We start from the raw sequence: 18,680 nt of genomic DNA on the forward strand, positions 1-18,680 counted from the left end.
TCTTGCCGTCACCCAAACGCCAGGCATGACCTCCAGTACACAGTGCATGCTGCGGCACATTTCTTGAACTTCTTCATTCCAAATGAGCAAGCCAGACAAGTTTAGCTTGATCTCCTCAGAATAGCTGCAGATTATACATCCAAGATGAGAAGGTGGAGCAGTATTTTCTCATCAATACAGGCTCAGAGGTGAGAATCATTCCAAAAACAACAACTCAATCAGAAGTTTTGGAGCCTCTCCTGCAGCTGTGAGTGACAAGTGACACACCCATCAAAATACACAGCATGACCATTTTTACAGGGGATCTTGGTCTACCTGTACTTTTCACATGGCAATTCACAATCACCAAGGTCAATGAGTCATTATTGGGTGCAGACAACAAACTTAATGACAGTAGCAGCAGCGAGTCAGTGTCACACATGTTAGGCAGTCTGCCTACACATTCACATGCGTATACAGCAGTTTTCAGCATTACAACAGCCAAATAGTTACTGAATACCTACAGTTCCTTGAAGTTGGACCTCGCTAATGTGAACAAGAAGTACAAGGACATGAAGGTGGAACATGTGAAATTAAAAAGAAGAAACTAAAGTTTTACAATCAACTTTAACCAACAGGAGAAGAGAGCTGATGGAAATTAAGAAGCATCTTGTTAAATTGCAGCAAGACACAATGTGTTGTGAAGAAAACCTCTAGTTCCAACTGCCCAAATCCAGGGAGTTTTAAAGAATGTGGAAAATCTTCAGTGTTTGATAAACAATTTTTGTGGTTCCTCCAGAGATGATAAACAGTTTATTACCTGGATGAGATGATGACTAGAACTTTGCTAAGGTTAGATCATGGAGGGCAAGAAGAATGTGAAACAAATATGTGAGAATGCAATCTGTAGCATTCAAGGGTGTGTCAGCCAGATAGAATCACCCAGTGGAGAAGCTTTGCAGTTTATCACCACATCCTTTGCATGAGCTTCGAGAGAAATCTTTCAGGCCAATGCAGGTCAGTACCACTAGGATTAGTGCAGAACTCCCATGTCCCAGTGTAACACTGCTCTGTTCTTCATTGCATCTCCTCAGATACAGAGAGGCTTCAAAGACAACATGGTTCATTAAATCAGTACTATGCTGGAACCCCTGTTTTCATGAGCCTTGCTGACTATCTTCAGATGAGCTACATGCTTCTAAGGCAGCAGTGGATGGTTTATTACACACAGGGACTATACCCTTCATACAGTGCTTGGGTTTCCCTCATTCACCTGGTGACAAAAAATGGTGGTTCCTACAAGTTATGCAGCGATTACTAGGCTTTGAATTCTCATATGGTCCCAGGCACCAAATACCCTACATTCAAATTTCACCAACACATTAGCTGGTGCATCTGTTTTCAGTGTTCTCTGCTGTCATTAGATGTACTTATAAATTCCTATGCCCCTGAAGATACACCTAAAACAACATTATATTTTTATGCCATTTGAGCTGAATGACCTTTTTTTGTGTTAAATGATGCCACGTATACATGGCAATGTTTCATTGACAGAGTTATACCTAAGTTTCCATTCTGCTTTCCCTTTTTGGATGACATTCTCATATTCTCATCTTCTTCTAAAGAGCATGATGATCACCTTTGACAAATTTTTGAGGCTTTGGAGAAATTTAGATCATAGCCAATGAAGAAAACTACCATGCACACAGCATGTAACTTACCTATGTCACCCAGTGACATGGACAGGTATTTGACTAATATGAGAAGGCCTGGACTTCATTAAGCAGGTGCACCAACTGGCAACTTTCCATGAACACCTACCATCACCACACACCACAGGCTGCTGAAATCCAAGCCCCATTAACAGATGCTTTATCCAGAAACAATGCTCATGGCAAGCAAGCACTGCAATGGACCGATCAGATGCAACAGGCATTTGATAAAATAAAGGACTGCCTACACAAAGTCTTGACATACACAGTACCTTCAGCACCTCTGTATGTTACAACATCTGCCAGTGAAACTGATATCAGCACAATATTGCAGCAGATGATAGCTGGCCAGCAACAACCACTCAAATTCTTCTCACAGAAGCTCACAGTGTCGCAACGCAAATGGTTCACCTACAACAGAGTTGTCGGCACTCTATGAAGCAGACAAACACTTTTGTGAGGACATAAAAGGAAGACCCTTCACAACTTTCATAGGTCACTGGCCTCTGGTGCACTCAGTTCACAACCCAGGAAGAAGCTGCACCCTTTCCCACTTCCACCACCTCCACTTTATTGGACAACTTGCAACAGATGTATGACACCTCAGGCAAGCTAATGACACAGAGGCTGAGTTCATCTCAGGTATCCATGCAATGACAGTCAGTATAGACTATAATTAAACAGCTGAGGCAGAGCAGGAGGATCCACAAATCACATCACTTCTGCAATACAATAGCATCGGACTGACATTGGAATGGAGAACAATCCCTGGCATGGATAAGCAGTTATGGTGTGGTACTCCCAACAAAAGTCACGCCCAATTGTTCCATAAAAATTCTGCAAAGTAATTTTTAACTATCTCCGTAACATGTTGCACCCCATAATCCAACTAACTACCAAGTTGATCACTGAATGTTTTGTATGGCCTAACGTGAAAGTAGACTGCAAAAAAGGGACACACATGTGCATCAATTGCCAGTGCAGAGCACTGTTTGTCAGAGCATCACGCAACAGAATACAAATATATCAGGATTTTAGGACAGACTTCCAAATACTGGGACTGTTTCTTCAGAGAAGCCACAGAAATTCGCACCAGAAACATTCTTATCAGTTGGGGCTGTGGCTATAATCTCATCATAGCTTGGGAACCAGCACTGGGTCTAATTAAGATATCATGAAGAAAACACAATGATCTGGTGACTAGCGGGGATATACCAACTAGATCGATGCTATCACGGATGCCGACGCAAGTGTCTTGTGACAGTCGACACTCACCCTTGGGAGTGGACTGTGGAGAGAATGGCTTATGTTGGAAAAGAATATAAGTCAGCCATGAGTTCTCACAAGCTCAGTTCAACTATGCACCTGATGATGGTGACATGTCTTATCGCTGAAATATTGTTCCTGTTGGACACTATGGACCGGAAGGACATCCATGTATTGTATGATCATATGTACATTAGTTTAGTTACTTATGTTAAAAGCACAATTAAATGCATATACCATTAATATTTACACAAAATTGTGGTGTTAAATTGTAATTTGTTAACTTTGTTTTTATAACTTACTTTACTATGATCAAGTCGAAAATAAATAGTTTGACCCTCAGCATTATTTGCCAAAAAGGCCTTAACTGAATATATAAGGGTGTTATCACTTTTTTAATTTGTCATTTTTATTTTGACTTTTTCATTAGTCTATGCATGAATAATCAGAAACTAATAGAAAAAAAACATAATTAGGGTTATGCGTCTTTAACCATAAATATTTTACTTTGTTAATGACACATATTTAATGTGATAACTCACTTGTGCAATAATCAGAAATGGGGGTTTGATTCATTTAAGAATAAAAAATAATCACCTTTGAAGATAAGATTATTTCCAAGCTCTGTTAACTACAAAACATTTGCGGTTGATTAACATTGTTTCCAGTAGCTGAGAGTGTAGCGCAAAAGCCTTAAAATCATGCAGTTGTTGGTTCAAAGCTGACTACTAGGAATGTTTATTTTAAATCTATACTCGCTGTCATATGGAAGTGTTAGTTAACAAATAGACTCATAATTTTGAAATAAAAGAAGATATTTTATTTTTAAATAATGGTCATATGAAAGTAAATTAAGATTCGTTACGTGAAGTGCTTTATATACTTCAGTAACCCTGTACAATCTCTAGAAATGAAGAAAATATTTTATATTATCTTTTAAGATTTGTATTTCTTTACCAAATTATAATTTATTGTGAAAGCTTAGATTTTTATACAATCGGTAACAGTAACTAAAAATAAAAAGATTATTCCTATTAAATAAATTATGATTAAGTATTTAATAACTAACATTTCCATATGTTAGTAAATACAGAATTTTAAGGTAAAGAAGTTGTTACTGGTCACAGTCAAACCAGCAACTTTATAGTTCCAAGAATTTCATCCTCTACATCAACAAAGTGGAAATGTTTTTTTTTTTATTCAACAGAGCTCAGCAACATAATCTTGACAAACACTTTGTTTTGAGATTTACTGATAATTGTGTCATACTGCTTTAGAAGAACGATCCCAATTTGAGAATAAGAAGGAGTTCCATAGCTATAATATTACAATAACAAATGACTCATTACTGAGACAATTAATGGCTCAAAAGTAGTGAAATATACAGCCACAAAAATCTTTGGCAATTTGTCCAGTAATTTTGTTCTTAGATCAGTCCTTCACTTGTAACATCAGCAGTAATAAAACCTAATATATTCACATTTATTCACTTAAACTTTTTCAGTTAGTGTATTACGAGCTCCACTGATTCCTTAGTGTTATTAGGGTATGGGACAAGTATTCAATATTTACAATCATAAATTTTTTGTACAATTAAATTATAGTTACTGCTGGGTACAATAAATTCATGATAGCACTCGTATCAACTAATCTTACATTGTAATGCATGACGATAAGTAAGGTATATAACACAACAAGACATCAGGATCAATATTTATGCTACACTGCAAGAATTTATATTAGTAATATCTCAATACTTAATAATCAATGTGATATCCTTAATGATAAACAATAATTTATGTTTTTGTTTACACTAATGGGACATCCATGTTAAATAATAGAACTACATGCATGCACACTCATTAAATTTTATGTCAAAAAATTCACTAATTTAGTAGAATGAATACTGCAACAGTAATTCTTTCTATTTGGTATTGAATTTGGTGTTTCAAAAGCAAGACATTTTGTTGGACAATATGAAGAAAAGGATAGACTGCTACTCACCTTAAAGACAACACATTGAGTTGCAGACAGGCACAATAAAAAGACTATTACGATTTAGCTTTCGGCCAAAACCTTTACCAGAAAAGAAAACAAACACATTCACACAAGCAAGCACATCACACGCACACATGACTGCCATCTCCAGGAGCTCAGATCAGAATCCAACTGTCACACTGAAGAAAAGCAGCAATCTGGAGTGGGTGAGGAATGGGGAGGCACAGCAGGGTACAGGAAGGGGGGGGGGGGGGAAGGGGGGGGGCGAGAGAGAGAAGAGTGCTATCTGGTTAAGTGTACAGGGACTAGATGGAGGCATGAAGACTGCCAGGTGCAATGTTGGGTGGTGGTGGAGCAGACGAGGGGGTTGAGGGACAGAAAAAAAAGAGGAGCAATAGAAAGTAAAGACAGGCATATATTTTGGCAGATGCGTCACACTATGAGAGTGAGGGGACATGAATAGGAAGGAGGTGATGGGACAGGTGACGGGTGGGGGCTGTTTTACGGTAGATTGAGGACAGGATGATTTCGGGAGCAGAGAATGTGTTGTAAGGATAACTCCCACCTCAGCAGTTAAGAAAACCAGGTAGTGGAGGGAATGATCCAGATGGCTTGGGTTGTAAAGCAGCCATTGAAATCAGGCATGTTTTATTCCCCTTCCCTGTCCCCTCTAGACAGCTGCTTTCATCCAACATGGAGGTTGTATTACAGTTCGAGCTGCAGAGATGACACTCGTGTGCTTGAGATGTATTTGCTCGTCTGAGTGAAAAGGTGTGTTTTCTTTTCTGAAGAAGTCTTTGGCTGAAAGCTAAATCATAACAGTCTTTGCATTCTGCCTGTCTCCAACTCAATGTGTCATCTTTACAGTGAGCAGCAATCTATTTTCTCCTTATATTGTTGATATTCCAATCTGGACTTCCATTGTTTGATTTTTTAATCGAGTTATTACAGTTTGGGGTGAATAAGTTTTATTACTTAAATGAAAAGAAAAATGCACTTCAAACACAGGACACATAACAGACCCCATTAACAATGGAAACTAGACAAAAAAGAACATTAAGGACTACAATATCATGTGACAGACAGAAGTGCCAAAGATGTAGAAACATCAGACATACTAATAAGATATTGTCCACCTGCACACAGGCATCACAAGATAATCGGCACAAGAAACCATACTATGGAACTCCCATTCATTTGCAGATTTTAAAAATGCATTTGATAATGGTGTACAATTAGTTTGGAACTTTTCTTTTAAGTGCTTTTGTGGACATGATTGCTCAATTATCTACTCACTTGACAGAGGAGACAAGGATAGAATCATCATTCATCTTTTCACAAATTTAATGACACTTCATGTCTGTGTGTGTAGTCCTTTTGCGATGTTCAACTTTTTAAGAAGTGTGGTTCAATCTGGTTGTCCACAAAGAGCTGAGTTGCTTGTCCCACATTGACACTGAACTCCTGCATGACAGTGCAAAGCCACAACATTTCAAGAGCTTGGTCACATGCTGGAATACACTCTGCTTCCACCATTGTAGACCTGGTAACACATTTTTTGCCTGTGAGATGTCAATGTAACGTGTCCACTGGTTAAGATACTGATGTAACTTGATGTCAAATGATGAGTATCAATGTTGCCAGCAAAATCAGAACCTGGGTGCCCATGAGGTTTAAGATTGCTACCACTGAGTTTTAATACTCTCTACCACTTGGAAGATATTCTAAGATGTGTTTAAAAGCATTCCAAAGCTCAGGTCCTGGGCTGTGAAGGAACAACTGGCAGAACACATTATATCAGGTCTTGTTATTGTGGCAGCAATCATTAACCTGCCTACAGCCTCACAAAATGGAATATGTTCCATGAATTACTTGCCTTCATTAGCTGGGTTCTAACCCATGTGCAACTGTAAACTGTAATCAGTATGTGTTACACGAGTCTTACAGTTGTTCATGTTGATTTTTTTCTAAGAGGCGACAAATGAACAGTTTTTTTAGCTTTGTGGCATTACCTGATTTCCAATCTTACAAAGTGATTAAGAGCATTAACCACAATTTCAAAATGAATTTAAGAAAAACTATTGCAGTTAATAATGGCTATGATCTCTCATTAGTTGAAAAGATCTTCAAAGTTAAAACTGATGCTTAAGTGACCACTTTAGATATCAGAGCTCTTTCTGACGATAGCGAGCACAAGAAAGTTTCTTCTATTCAATTTTTCAGACCTATTTCCTATGCAAAGGATGCAAAGTAACCTTTTCCAATAACAATAACTTGCAAAAAAATCTTATTCACACTCTCAAGTCCACAGTTGCTCCTATACTCAGTTCAGGAGTTTATAAAATCACTTGTAATACGTGTCCTGTTTATTATATAGGACAAACTGGAATATCTTTCAGTGTTAGGTACAAGGAAAATTTATTGGGAAAAATTGGCACTAATGTACATAATTCCACCTTTGCTGATCATATGTTAATTTCCGGTCACAAATCAAGAAGTGTTGAAGAAGTTTCCATTTCACATATGAAAACATAGGTCACAGGCTTGACATACTCAAAGAGATGAAGGTTTTCAAGTATATTTCTAAGAACAATGGCCTCATCCTCAATGAACAGTTACAATTAAGTACCAAACATTTTTTTCAATGGCTTTAATCCACTACTCCCAGAATTTTGATTCCCTTATTTTTTACTATGTTTTGCTACCTCTAGTTACCAAACAACTTTTTCTTCGAATCTCATTTCGGATTGCCCAGCTGTTTGTATAAATATTCTATAACATCCTGTGTTTTATGTAATGGTAATTTTTGTATAGCCTAACATATGGCTCTGTTAATACTTCATTTATCAACTTTTTTTCTATTTGCAAAAGTACATTACACTCACTTCCTTTGTATTTTGTTGTTTAACTCATTTACTTCTGTTGTAATACCTCAAATGGGCACATGTCACTGTCCGCACCTGACAGGCAGTGCAACACGTATTGTTTTCACGGCAGCAATGTAAGCCACTGGGCCAATCAGTCTGATGTTCCTAGCAAGGCATAAGTACCAAAGGTTTGAAAGCGCTGAATTTTAATTTTTGACTTGAGCATATCTGCTCAAAACTTTTGACTATTTCTTTCTAAAAATGTAACTTTACATAAGTAACCCTTGTATGCCATGACAATGATCATCTTGGTTAATACTTTTGTCAGACTTAATTTTCTAAAACTTTCATTCTGATGAAGATATCGTTAGAGGTGTCACAACTTAGGTCAGTGTACGAAACAGTTATTTGCAATTGGTTGGCTGTGTGACTCAGTGAGTAGTGATATTAATATTCATACTCCCTCTTCAATTCTCCAACAATTTAGTTCCCATTGCATCTCTTTTGCACACAGAATTTTCCCATTATTAATGCAAAATCGATGTCTGTTACTTTTGAAATGGTACCAATGTAAAAAGCTCCTTTAATGATTCTTTTCCACGATTTTTAAAAAGTCTGAAACCTTGTGAAAATAACAGACAAACTTACTTTGCTGTATCTGAGGTAAAGTGCAGTGGGTTCCCTGATAACACCAGCTCCTGTAGTTCTCGATTATCTCTGAAGATACCGATGGGCAGGCTCCTGATCTTATTGTAGGCTAGGTTCAGCCTCTGGACACTTTTCAAGTGAATGAACACATCTTGTTCCAGTGAACTGATGCCATTGCGGTCCAAAATAACATCCTCAAGCTTGCTAGCATCCTGGAAGACATCACGGTCCAAAGATCTCAAGTCATGATTTCGTTGAACCAACAGATGCTTCAGGTCACGGGTGTAGTGAAAAAGGTTCCTTGGCAGTGAAATGAGCATTGTGTCCGTCATGTTTATGTACTTTAGATGTGGAACGTACCTGTAGGAAGAAAATTTGGCTTTATTCATAACAAAAGACTGTAAATTTACATTTACATCTCCTACTAAATACTAAGCACATATTCTGACCCTCTGACTAATCTTAGAAGACATACTGATGAAAGGGAAACCTACATGCATAGCATTCATAGATAAAAGAAAGCTTTTGAAAATGTTCACTGGAATACTGTCCTTGACATCCAGAAGGTAGCTAAATAAAACACCTGGAGTGAAGAGGCATGCCCACTATTACTTACATTCTGTGGTACTCACAATATTCCAAAGAGTTTACATAGCAAAATAGTTTACAAACTTTCTTGGCAAAAGAAGAATCTTCGCTGAAATACATCATTATTTTGTAAATGATGAGTCCTAAAATAAATTTTTCTAATTATTGCCAGATTTTGCAATTAATAATAGGAACAGGATGCTCAAAATGATTTACAGGATGTGCACGACAGTGACCTACTACATTATGCACATCAAATCGCACACAACAGAGATTACAGTGATTTCAAAGGAAGAAGTGGATGGTTGCATAACTTCAAACAATGCTACATAACTGGAAGGCATAAGGAAACAAAATTTCAAATGAAGCACCAACTTGGCAATGCACAGCGAACTGTGGAATCAGCCAGAAAATTTGCAGATGAGATAAACAAAATTATCCCACCTTTCAGTAAGGCATTTGCTTTCAACTCTGACCAATCCTGATTTGAAGAGGAAATCAATATGAAAGGAACATTGGAAATCACAGATCGCAAGAGAGTTCTATTTAAGATGAAATTACAATGAAATGAATACCCCTAGCTGCATACAGGCATTGATATAAGTCAACGGGGACAGTTGAAAATGTGTGCCCCAACTGAGACTCGAACTCGGGATGTGGTCTCACAGGAGGTGTGCCAGATATAAGTACCTGCAGTCGCACTATCCTCTGTGTCCTCAGTGGCTCAGATGGGCAGAGCATCTGCCATGTAAGCAGGAGATCCCGGGTTCGAGTCCCGGTCGGGGCACACATTTTCAACTGTCCCCGTTGACTTATATTAATGCCTGTATGCAGCTAGGGGTACTCATTTCATTGTAATTTCATTCTAACAAGCTGCAAGGTCACCAATGGTATCTGTTCTTTTGGACATGTCCGAAAGAACAGATACCATCCTCAAATACAGGGTGTTACAAAAAGCTACGGCCAAACTTTCAGGAAACATTCCTCACACACAAATAAAGAAAAGATGTTATGTGGACATGTGTCCGAAAATGCTTAATTTCCATGTTAGAGCTCATTTTAGTTTTGTCAGTATGTACTGTACTTCCTCGATTCACCACCAGTTGGCTCAATTGAAGGAAGGAAATGTTGACTTCGGTACTTGTGTTGACATGCGACTCATTGCTCTACAGTACTAGCATCAAGCACATCAGTACGTAGCATCAACAGGTTAGTTTCATCATGAACGTGGTTTTGCAGTCAGTGCAATGTTTACAAATGCGGAGTTGGTAGATGCCCATTTGATGTGTGGATTAGCACGGGGGAATAGCCGTGGCGCGGTACGTTTGTATCGAGACAGATTTCCAGAACGAAGGTGTCCCGACAGGAAGACGTTCGAAGCAATTGATCGGCGTCTTAGGGAGCCCGGAACATTCCAGCCTATGACTCGCGACTGGGGAAGACCTAGAACGACGAGGACACCTGCAATCGACGAGGCAATTCTTTGTGCAGTTGACAATAACGCTAATGTCAGCGTCAGAGAAGTTGCTCCTGTACAAGGTAACGTTGACCACGTCAATGTATGGAGAGTGCTACAGGAGAACCAGTTGTTTCCGTACCATGTACAGCGTGTGCAGGCACTATCAGCAGCTGATTGGCCTCCACGGGTACACTTCTGCGAATGGTTCATCCAACAATGTGTCAATCCTCATTTCAGTGCAAATGTTCTCTTTACGGATGAGGCTTCATTCCAACGTGATCAAATTGTAAATTTTCACAATTAACAAGTGTGGGCTGACGAGAATCCACACGCAATTGTGCAATCATGTCATCAACACAGATTTTCTGTGAACGTTTGGGCAGGCATTGTTGGTGATGTCTTGATTGGGCCCCATGTTCTTCCACCTACACTCAATGGAGCACGTTATCATGATTTCATACGGGATACTCTACCTGTGCTGCTAGAACATGTGCCTTTACAAGTACGACACAACATGTGGTTCGTGCGCGATGGAGCTCCTGCACATTTCAGTCGAAGTGTTCGTACGCTTCTCAACAACAGATTCGGTGACCGATGGATTGGTAGAGGCGGACCAATTCCATGGCCTCCACGCTCTTCTGACCTCAACCCTCTTGACTTTCATTTATGGGGGCATTTGAAAGCTATTGTCTATGCTACTCCGGTACCAAATGTAGAGACTCTTCATGCTCGTATTGTGGACAGCTGTGATACAATACGCCATTCTCCAGGGCTGCATCAGCGCATCAGGGATTCCATGCGACGGAGGGTGGATGCATGTATCCTCGCTAACGGAGGACATTTTGAACATTTCCTGTAACAAAGTACTTGAAGTCACGCTGGTAAGTACTGTTGCTGTGTGTTTCCATTCCATGATTAATGTGATTTGAAGAGAAGTAATAAAATGAGCTCTAACATGGAAAGTAAGCGTTTCTGGATACATCTCCACATAACGTATTTTCTTTCTTTGCGTGTAATTTTTCCTGAAAGTTTGGCTGCACCTTTTTGTAACACCCTGTATATGTATTTAAGACCAACTAAAATCAATGCTTTAACGCATTCATATACAATTATGTCAACTGTTAATCTGAATGGTTAATTGGCTAGAAAGTTATTTATTGTTCTGCAATAAGTTGGAGGTGCTCTGCCCCCTACAATTCTTTCTTGTGTACACGATCTTGCAAAGGCAGTAGGGAATATTTACATCACAGCAACTAAGAGTGGGGACATGGGCATAAGAGAGCTATAACTGTGGTATTAACACTGCTTTTGACCAATAGCTGGTCCAAATAATTTGCTTTTGCTTGATTCCTGGTCTACATATAAAAATCACACTCCTTTAGAGCAAACTATTCCTCCTGAAATGTTTGCAACATTGCAATTCACACCACATGGAACCACTGTTTTTTCCATGTCTACAAAGCATATAATCACACTACATGCACTATGCCTTAAAGGATACCCAGGTCCACAATAAGCTCCATGTCAGACTGTTTTGTATAAGGTTGCATGCCATCACGTTCCATCAGTCGTCATCACCCCGTTACACCAGTATGATTCTATATGCATTCTTTAAGAGTGGATGCCTAGCTGAACATCCTGCACGGTTCGTAGCTCCCAAAGGTCTTTGCCTTTGATCTTAGTAGTGAGAACCTTTGTGACCATTCTGGTGCAACATTTTTCATTTGGTGTTCCTGCTTGGTTTGTTTTGAACATTTCTTGAATGAAAAGAAGCACACATTCCAGGTCAAAACTATGTAGTTTCACCTACAGCACATCATTTGAAAATAAGTAGGAGCATACTACAAAATAGGCACTAACCTGAATGCATCAACAGACAGCCAGTCAACTTCCTCTGACTGGATGAACACTGCAGTGACTGACAAACCCACACAAGACGGTATTAAGTCATCCTTCAGCCCGTACATGCACACTGCTGTTGCGTGCTGGACATAGCAGTCACAGCCCCAAGTCGTCTTCGGTGGAATGCTTGAAGGGTAGTGATAGCTGCAAAGCAGAGTTAGTTAGTTAGTTACGTGTCCCATAGATCATTTTACATAGCAGATTCTAATCATGTGAAATAATGAGTCGTTTTACATTCACATCACAAATTAATAACTGCCCCCAAGATTTTCTGTGAATGTAAGTGCAAATATGGCAGAGCTAAGATGTTTTAGGAGTTCCAAGATGTGCTTTTTCCTATTTAAATTCTCATCAATATGGGCACCAAAAAATTTTGAATTTTCGATCCTATTTATTATTTCCTCACCACGTGTTACACTTATCACTGAGTTGTACCCCTACATGTACAGAACTGAATATTTTTTAATATGATGTGACTTACCATACGAAAGCGCTGGCAGGTCGATAGAAACACAAACAGACACATATATACACACAAAATTCAAGCTTTTGAAACAAACTGTTGCCTCATCAGGAAAGAGGGAAGGAGAGGGAAAGACGAAAGGAAGTGGGTTTTAAGGGAGAGGGTAAGGAGTCATTCCAATCCTGGGAGCGGAAAGACTTACCTTAGGGGGCAAAAAGGATGGGTATACACTCGCACACACACACATATCCGTCCACACATATACAGACACAAGCAGACATATTTAAAGACAAAGAGTTTGCGCAGAGATGTCAGTCGAGGCGAAAGTGCAGAGGCAAAGATGATGTTGAATGACAGGTGAGGTGTGAGTGGCGGCAACTTGAAATTAGCGGAGATTCAGGCCTGGTGGGTAACGGGAAGAGAGGATATATTGAAGAGCAAGTTCCCATCTCCGGAGTTCGGATAGGTTGGTGTTGGTGGGAAGTATCCAGATAACCCGGACGGTGTAACACCGTGCCAAGATGTGCTGGCCGTGCACCAAGGCATGTTTAGCCACAGGGTGATCCTCATTACCAACAAACACTGTCTGCCTGTGTCCATTCATGCGAATGGACAGTTTGTTGCTGGTCATTCCCACATAGAAAGCATCACAGTGTAGGCAGGTCAGTTGGTAAATCACGTGGGTGCTTTCACATGTGGCTCTGCCTTTGATCATGTACACCTTCCGGGTTACAGGACTGGAGTAGGTGGTGGTGTGTGCGAGTGTATACCCGTCCTTTTTTCCCCCTAAGGTACGTCTTTCCCCTCCCAGGATTGGAATGACTCCTTACCCTCTCCCTTAAAACCCACTTCCTTTCATCATTCTCTCTCCTTCCCTCTTTCCCGATGAGGCAACAGTTTGTTGCGAAAGCTTGAATTTGGTGTGTATGTATGTGTCTGTTTGTGTTTCTATCGACCTGCCAGCGCTTTCGTATGGTAAGTTACATCATCTTTGTTTTTAAATATATTTTTCCCGTGTGGAATGTTTCCGTCTATTATATATATTTCCCATGTGGAATGTTTCGCTCTATATATATATATATATACATATATATATATATATATATATATATATATATATATATATATATATATATATATATATATATGTATCTAAAAAGAAAGATGATGAAACTTACCAAACAAAAGCGCTGGCAGGTCGATAGACACACAAACAAACACAAACATACACACAAAATTCTAGCTTTCGCAACCTATGGTTGCCTCGTCAGGAAAGAGGGAAGGAGAAGGAAAGACAAAAGGATATGGGTTTTAAGGGAGAGGGTAAGGAGTCATTCCAATCCCGGGAGCGGAAAGACTTACCTTAGGGGGAAAAAAGGACAGGTATACACTCGCACACACACACACATATCCATCCACACATACACAGACACAAGCAGACATGTCTGCTTGTGTCTGTGTATGTGTGGATGGATATGTGTGTGTGTGCGAGTGTATACCTGTCCTTTTTTCCCCCTAAGGTAAGTCTTTCCGCTCCCGGGATTGGAATGACTCCTTACCCTCTCCCTTAAAACCCATATCCTTTTGTCTTTCCTTCTCCTTCCCTCTTTCCTGACGAGGCAACCATGGGTTGCGAAAGCTAGAATTTTGTGTGTATGTTTGTGTTTGTTTGTGTGTCTATCGACCTGCCAGCGCTTTTGTTTGGTAAGTTTCATCATCTTTCTTTTTAGATATATTTTTCCCACGTGGAATGTTTCCCTCTATTATATATATATATATATATAAAAATCACTGATAATTTTTAGCCGCTTTCCACAGGTTTTAACGTCATTATTTCTTCGGCAGACAATTGTTAGCCTCATTTTCATAATCTGCCGCCACAAAACCACTCCTTTTAATATATTACACGCATTTTTTTCGAAATTTTCCCGAATTTCTCCGTCCTCTAGCGTGTTTTGGCGGCAACACAACCACCTAACCTTTGTGCACATCGTTGTCTACCAACCCAAGTCCAACATAGCCCAGCTGTAACCAACACCTTTTCGCCTTTTTTCACACCAGATCTCCAGTTACTTTCCAGTCCACCTTTATCCCTCCCCATATATTTTTATTTTCATTTTAGCCTCATGTTACACTTTCCACCTTCCAATACCATGTCATCCTCACAACACCCCCACAACGACCCCATTAAGTTTTATTTACATTCCCTCCGCATACATGCCTTCGCCCTAGCCAGATTACGCTCCCATATGCTATTTTCTCAGGCTTGTCTGACATTTGGCATTACCCCCAAAGGCCTCACACTTAAAGTTCCCATCTCTGGCTGCAACCCTTCTTTCCATCAGTCCCTATACCAGTTCCAAACTGAACAATCCATTGCCCTCACCCACCTAATCCTTCACCTACACATCAACTCAGCCAATGAACACACCCGTCAACTCCTATCCTTAATAAAAGTCCTTAATCTTTCCTCTCCCACATCCACATCGGCTGTTCACAGCATCCTCCTACAGGCCAACCGTAAATTAGAACAGCATGCCACCCTCCACCTCAAAAAACTATCCAATCTCCTGGTTTCCCACCTCCGGAAAGGCAACTCACTCACCCTTCACAACCTTTCCAGCAAACCTCAACCTCCTCTCATTGCACACAGACCCAGTCTCTCCCATCTACTCAATCTCCCACTTCCAGCTCCACTCCCTCCAAAACCTCAAAATTCCAATCAACACAATCTGGAACCACAACACCCTAATTCAGTAGTTAACCTTTCCTCCAAACTTCTCTCCCAATCCGAAACCTCTGTCCTATCCAAAGGCCTCACCTTCAGCCCCACTCCCAGATTCAACCAAACAGCCCTCATCAAAGATTTACTGTCCTACACTCGTACTCTCTGCTGGAAGTATCACTTTGCCACGAATAAAAATGATCCTAATCCTACTACTCCTAATGATCCAACTCCCCAAGACACCATCCAAATTGAACCCTGCCTGGAACAGTTTCGTCCTCCGTCGCAGCGGGACCCACCTCCTCTTCCTCAAAATCACCCTCTCCAAACCCTCCAGGAATTTCTGACTTCCAGCCTTGCATCTCAATCATTCTTAAAAAACTTTAATCCTACTCCCAACATCACAACTGCTGAAGCCCAGGCTATCCGTGATCTGAAGGCTGACCGATCCATCGTCATTCTTCCGATGGACAAGGGTTCCACGACCGTGGTACTTGATTGTCGGGAGTATGTGGCTGAGGGACTGCGTCAGCTTTCAGACAACACCACATACAAAGTTTGCCAAGGTAACCCCATTCCCGATGTCCAGGCGGAGCTTCAAGGAATCCTCAGAACCTTAGGCCCCCTGCAAAACCTTTCACCTGACTCCATCAACCTCCTGACCCCACCGACACCTCGCACCCCTACCTTCTACCTTCTTCCTAAAATCCACAAACCCAATCATCCCGGCCGCCCCATTGTAGCTGGTTACCTAGCCCCCACAGAACGTATCTCTGCCTACGTAGATCAACACCTTCAACCCATTACATGCAGTCTCCCATCCTTCATCAAAGACACCAACCACTTTCTCGAACGCCTGGAATCCTTACCCAATGTGTTACCCCCGGAAACCATCCTTGTAACCATTGATGCCACTTCCTTATACACAAATATTCCGCACGTCCAGGGCCTCGCTGCGATGGAGCATTTCCTTTCACGCCGATCACCTGCCACCCTACCTAAAACCTCTTTCCTCATCACCTTAGCCAGCTTCATCCTGACCCACAACTTCTTCACTTTTGACGGCCAGACATACCAACAATTAAAAGGGAACAGCCATGGGTACCAGGATGGCCCCCTCGTACGCCAACCTATTCATGGGTCGCTTAGAGGAAGCCTTTTTGGTTACTCAGGCCTGCCAACCCAAAGTTTGGTACAGATTTATTGATGACATCTTCATGATCTGGACTCACAGTGAAGAAGAATTCCAGAATTTCCTCTCCAACCTCAACTCCTTTGGTTCCATTAGATTCACCTGGTCCTACTCCAAATCCCATGCCACTTTCCTTGACGTTGACCTCCATCTGTTCAATGGCCAGCTTCACACGTCCGTCCACATCAAACCCACCAACAAGCAACAGTACCTGCATTATGAAAGCTGCCACCCATTCCACATCAAACGGTCCCTTCCCTACAGCCTAGGTCTTCGTGGCAAACGAATCTGCTCCAGTCCGGAATCCCTGAACCATTACACCAACAACCTGACAACAGCTTGCGCATCCCGCAACTACCCTTCCGACCTGGTACAGAAGCAAATAACCAGAGCCACTTCCTCATCCCCTCAAACCCAGAATCCCCCACAGAAGAACCACAACAGAGCCCCACTTGTGACAGGATACTTTCCGGGACTGGACCAGACTCTGAATGTGGCTCTCCAGCAGGGATACGACTTCCTCAAATCCTGCCCTGAAATGAGATCCATCCTTCATGAAATCCTCCCCACTCCACCAAGAGTGTCTTTCCGCTGTCCACCTAACCTTCGTAACCTGTTAGTTCATCCCTATGAAATCCCCAAACCACCTTCCCTACCCTCTGGCTCCTATCCTTGTAACCGCCCCCGGTGTAAAACCTGTCCCATGCACCCTCCTACCACCACCTACTCCAGTCCTGTAACACGGAAGGTGTACACGATCGAAGGCAGAGCCACATCTGAAAGTACCCACATGATTTACCAACTGACTTGCCTACACTGTGATGCATTCTGTGTGGGAATGACCAGCAACAAAGTGTTTGTTGGTAATGAGGATCACCCTGTGGCTAAACATGCCTTGGTGCACGGCCAGCACATCTTGGCACGGTGTTACACCGTCCGGGTTATCTGGATACTTCCCACCAACACCAACCTATCCGAACTCCGGAGATGGGAACTTGCTCTTCAATATATCCTCTCTTCCCGTTACCCACCAGGCCTGAATCTCCGCTAATTTCAAGTTGCCGCCACTCACACCTCACCTGTCATTCAACATCATCTTTGCCTCTGCACTTTCGCCTCGACTGACATCTCTGCGCAAACTCTTTGTCTTTAAATATGTCTGCTTGTGTCTGTATATGTGTGGACGGATATGTGTGTGTGTGCGAGTGTATACCCATCCTTTTTGCCCCCTAAGGTAAGTCTTTCCGCTCCCAGGATTGGAATGACTCCTTACCCTCTCCCTTAAAACCCACTTCCTTTCGTCTTTCCCTCTCCTTCCCTCTTTCCTGATGAGGCAACAGTTTGTTTCAAAAGCTTGAATTTTGTGTGTATATATGTGTCTGTTTGTGTTTCTATCGACCTGCCAGCGCTTTCGTATGGTAAGTCACATTATCTTTGTTTTTTATATATATATATATATATATTGAGAGTGAGACCATTCGCAGAAAACCAGTCAATGATACTTTTAAGAACATTGTTTACCATTTCTTCTGTTTCTGTATATATGCTTGGATAGATTACAATACTAGTGTCATGTGCAAACAGAAGTAATTCTGCTTGTTGTATATTACATAGAAGATCATTTACATGCATGAGGAAGAACAGTAGACCTAAATTGAGTCTTGGGGAACCCCATACATGATTTCTGCCAAATCAGAATGATGTCCTCATACTATATTGGTTGAATTACTATGAACAACTTGCTGTACTCTTTTGGTTAGGTATGAAGTTATCTGTTGGTTAACTATACAATCAGTCCAATAAAATGTCGATTTGTCTAGGAAAATACTAAAATTCATACAGTCAAATGCCATAGATAGGTTTCAGAAAATGCGAACCGGC

At 41.0% G+C, this 18,680-nt stretch overlaps 1 protein-coding gene across 1 annotated transcript in view; it reads right to left on the reverse strand.

Annotated features, from left to right (window-relative positions):
• Window positions 1-18,680, reverse strand: part of LOC124717185 — a 162,297-nt gene that overhangs the window by 37,177 nt on the left and 106,440 nt on the right. The window contains exons 4-5 of the mRNA XM_047243962.1: window positions 12,378-12,563; window positions 8,471-8,830 (exon numbers count right to left, since the gene is read on the reverse strand). Of these exons, the coding sequence (XP_047099918.1) occupies window positions 8,471-8,830; window positions 12,378-12,563 (546 nt within the window). The remainder of the gene's footprint in view (window positions 1-8,470; window positions 8,831-12,377; window positions 12,564-18,680) is intronic.

This window comes from Schistocerca piceifrons, chromosome 9, assembly GCF_021461385.2.
Source record: "Schistocerca piceifrons isolate TAMUIC-IGC-003096 chromosome 9, iqSchPice1.1, whole genome shotgun sequence".
NCBI lineage: Eukaryota > Metazoa > Arthropoda > Insecta > Orthoptera > Acrididae > Schistocerca > Schistocerca piceifrons.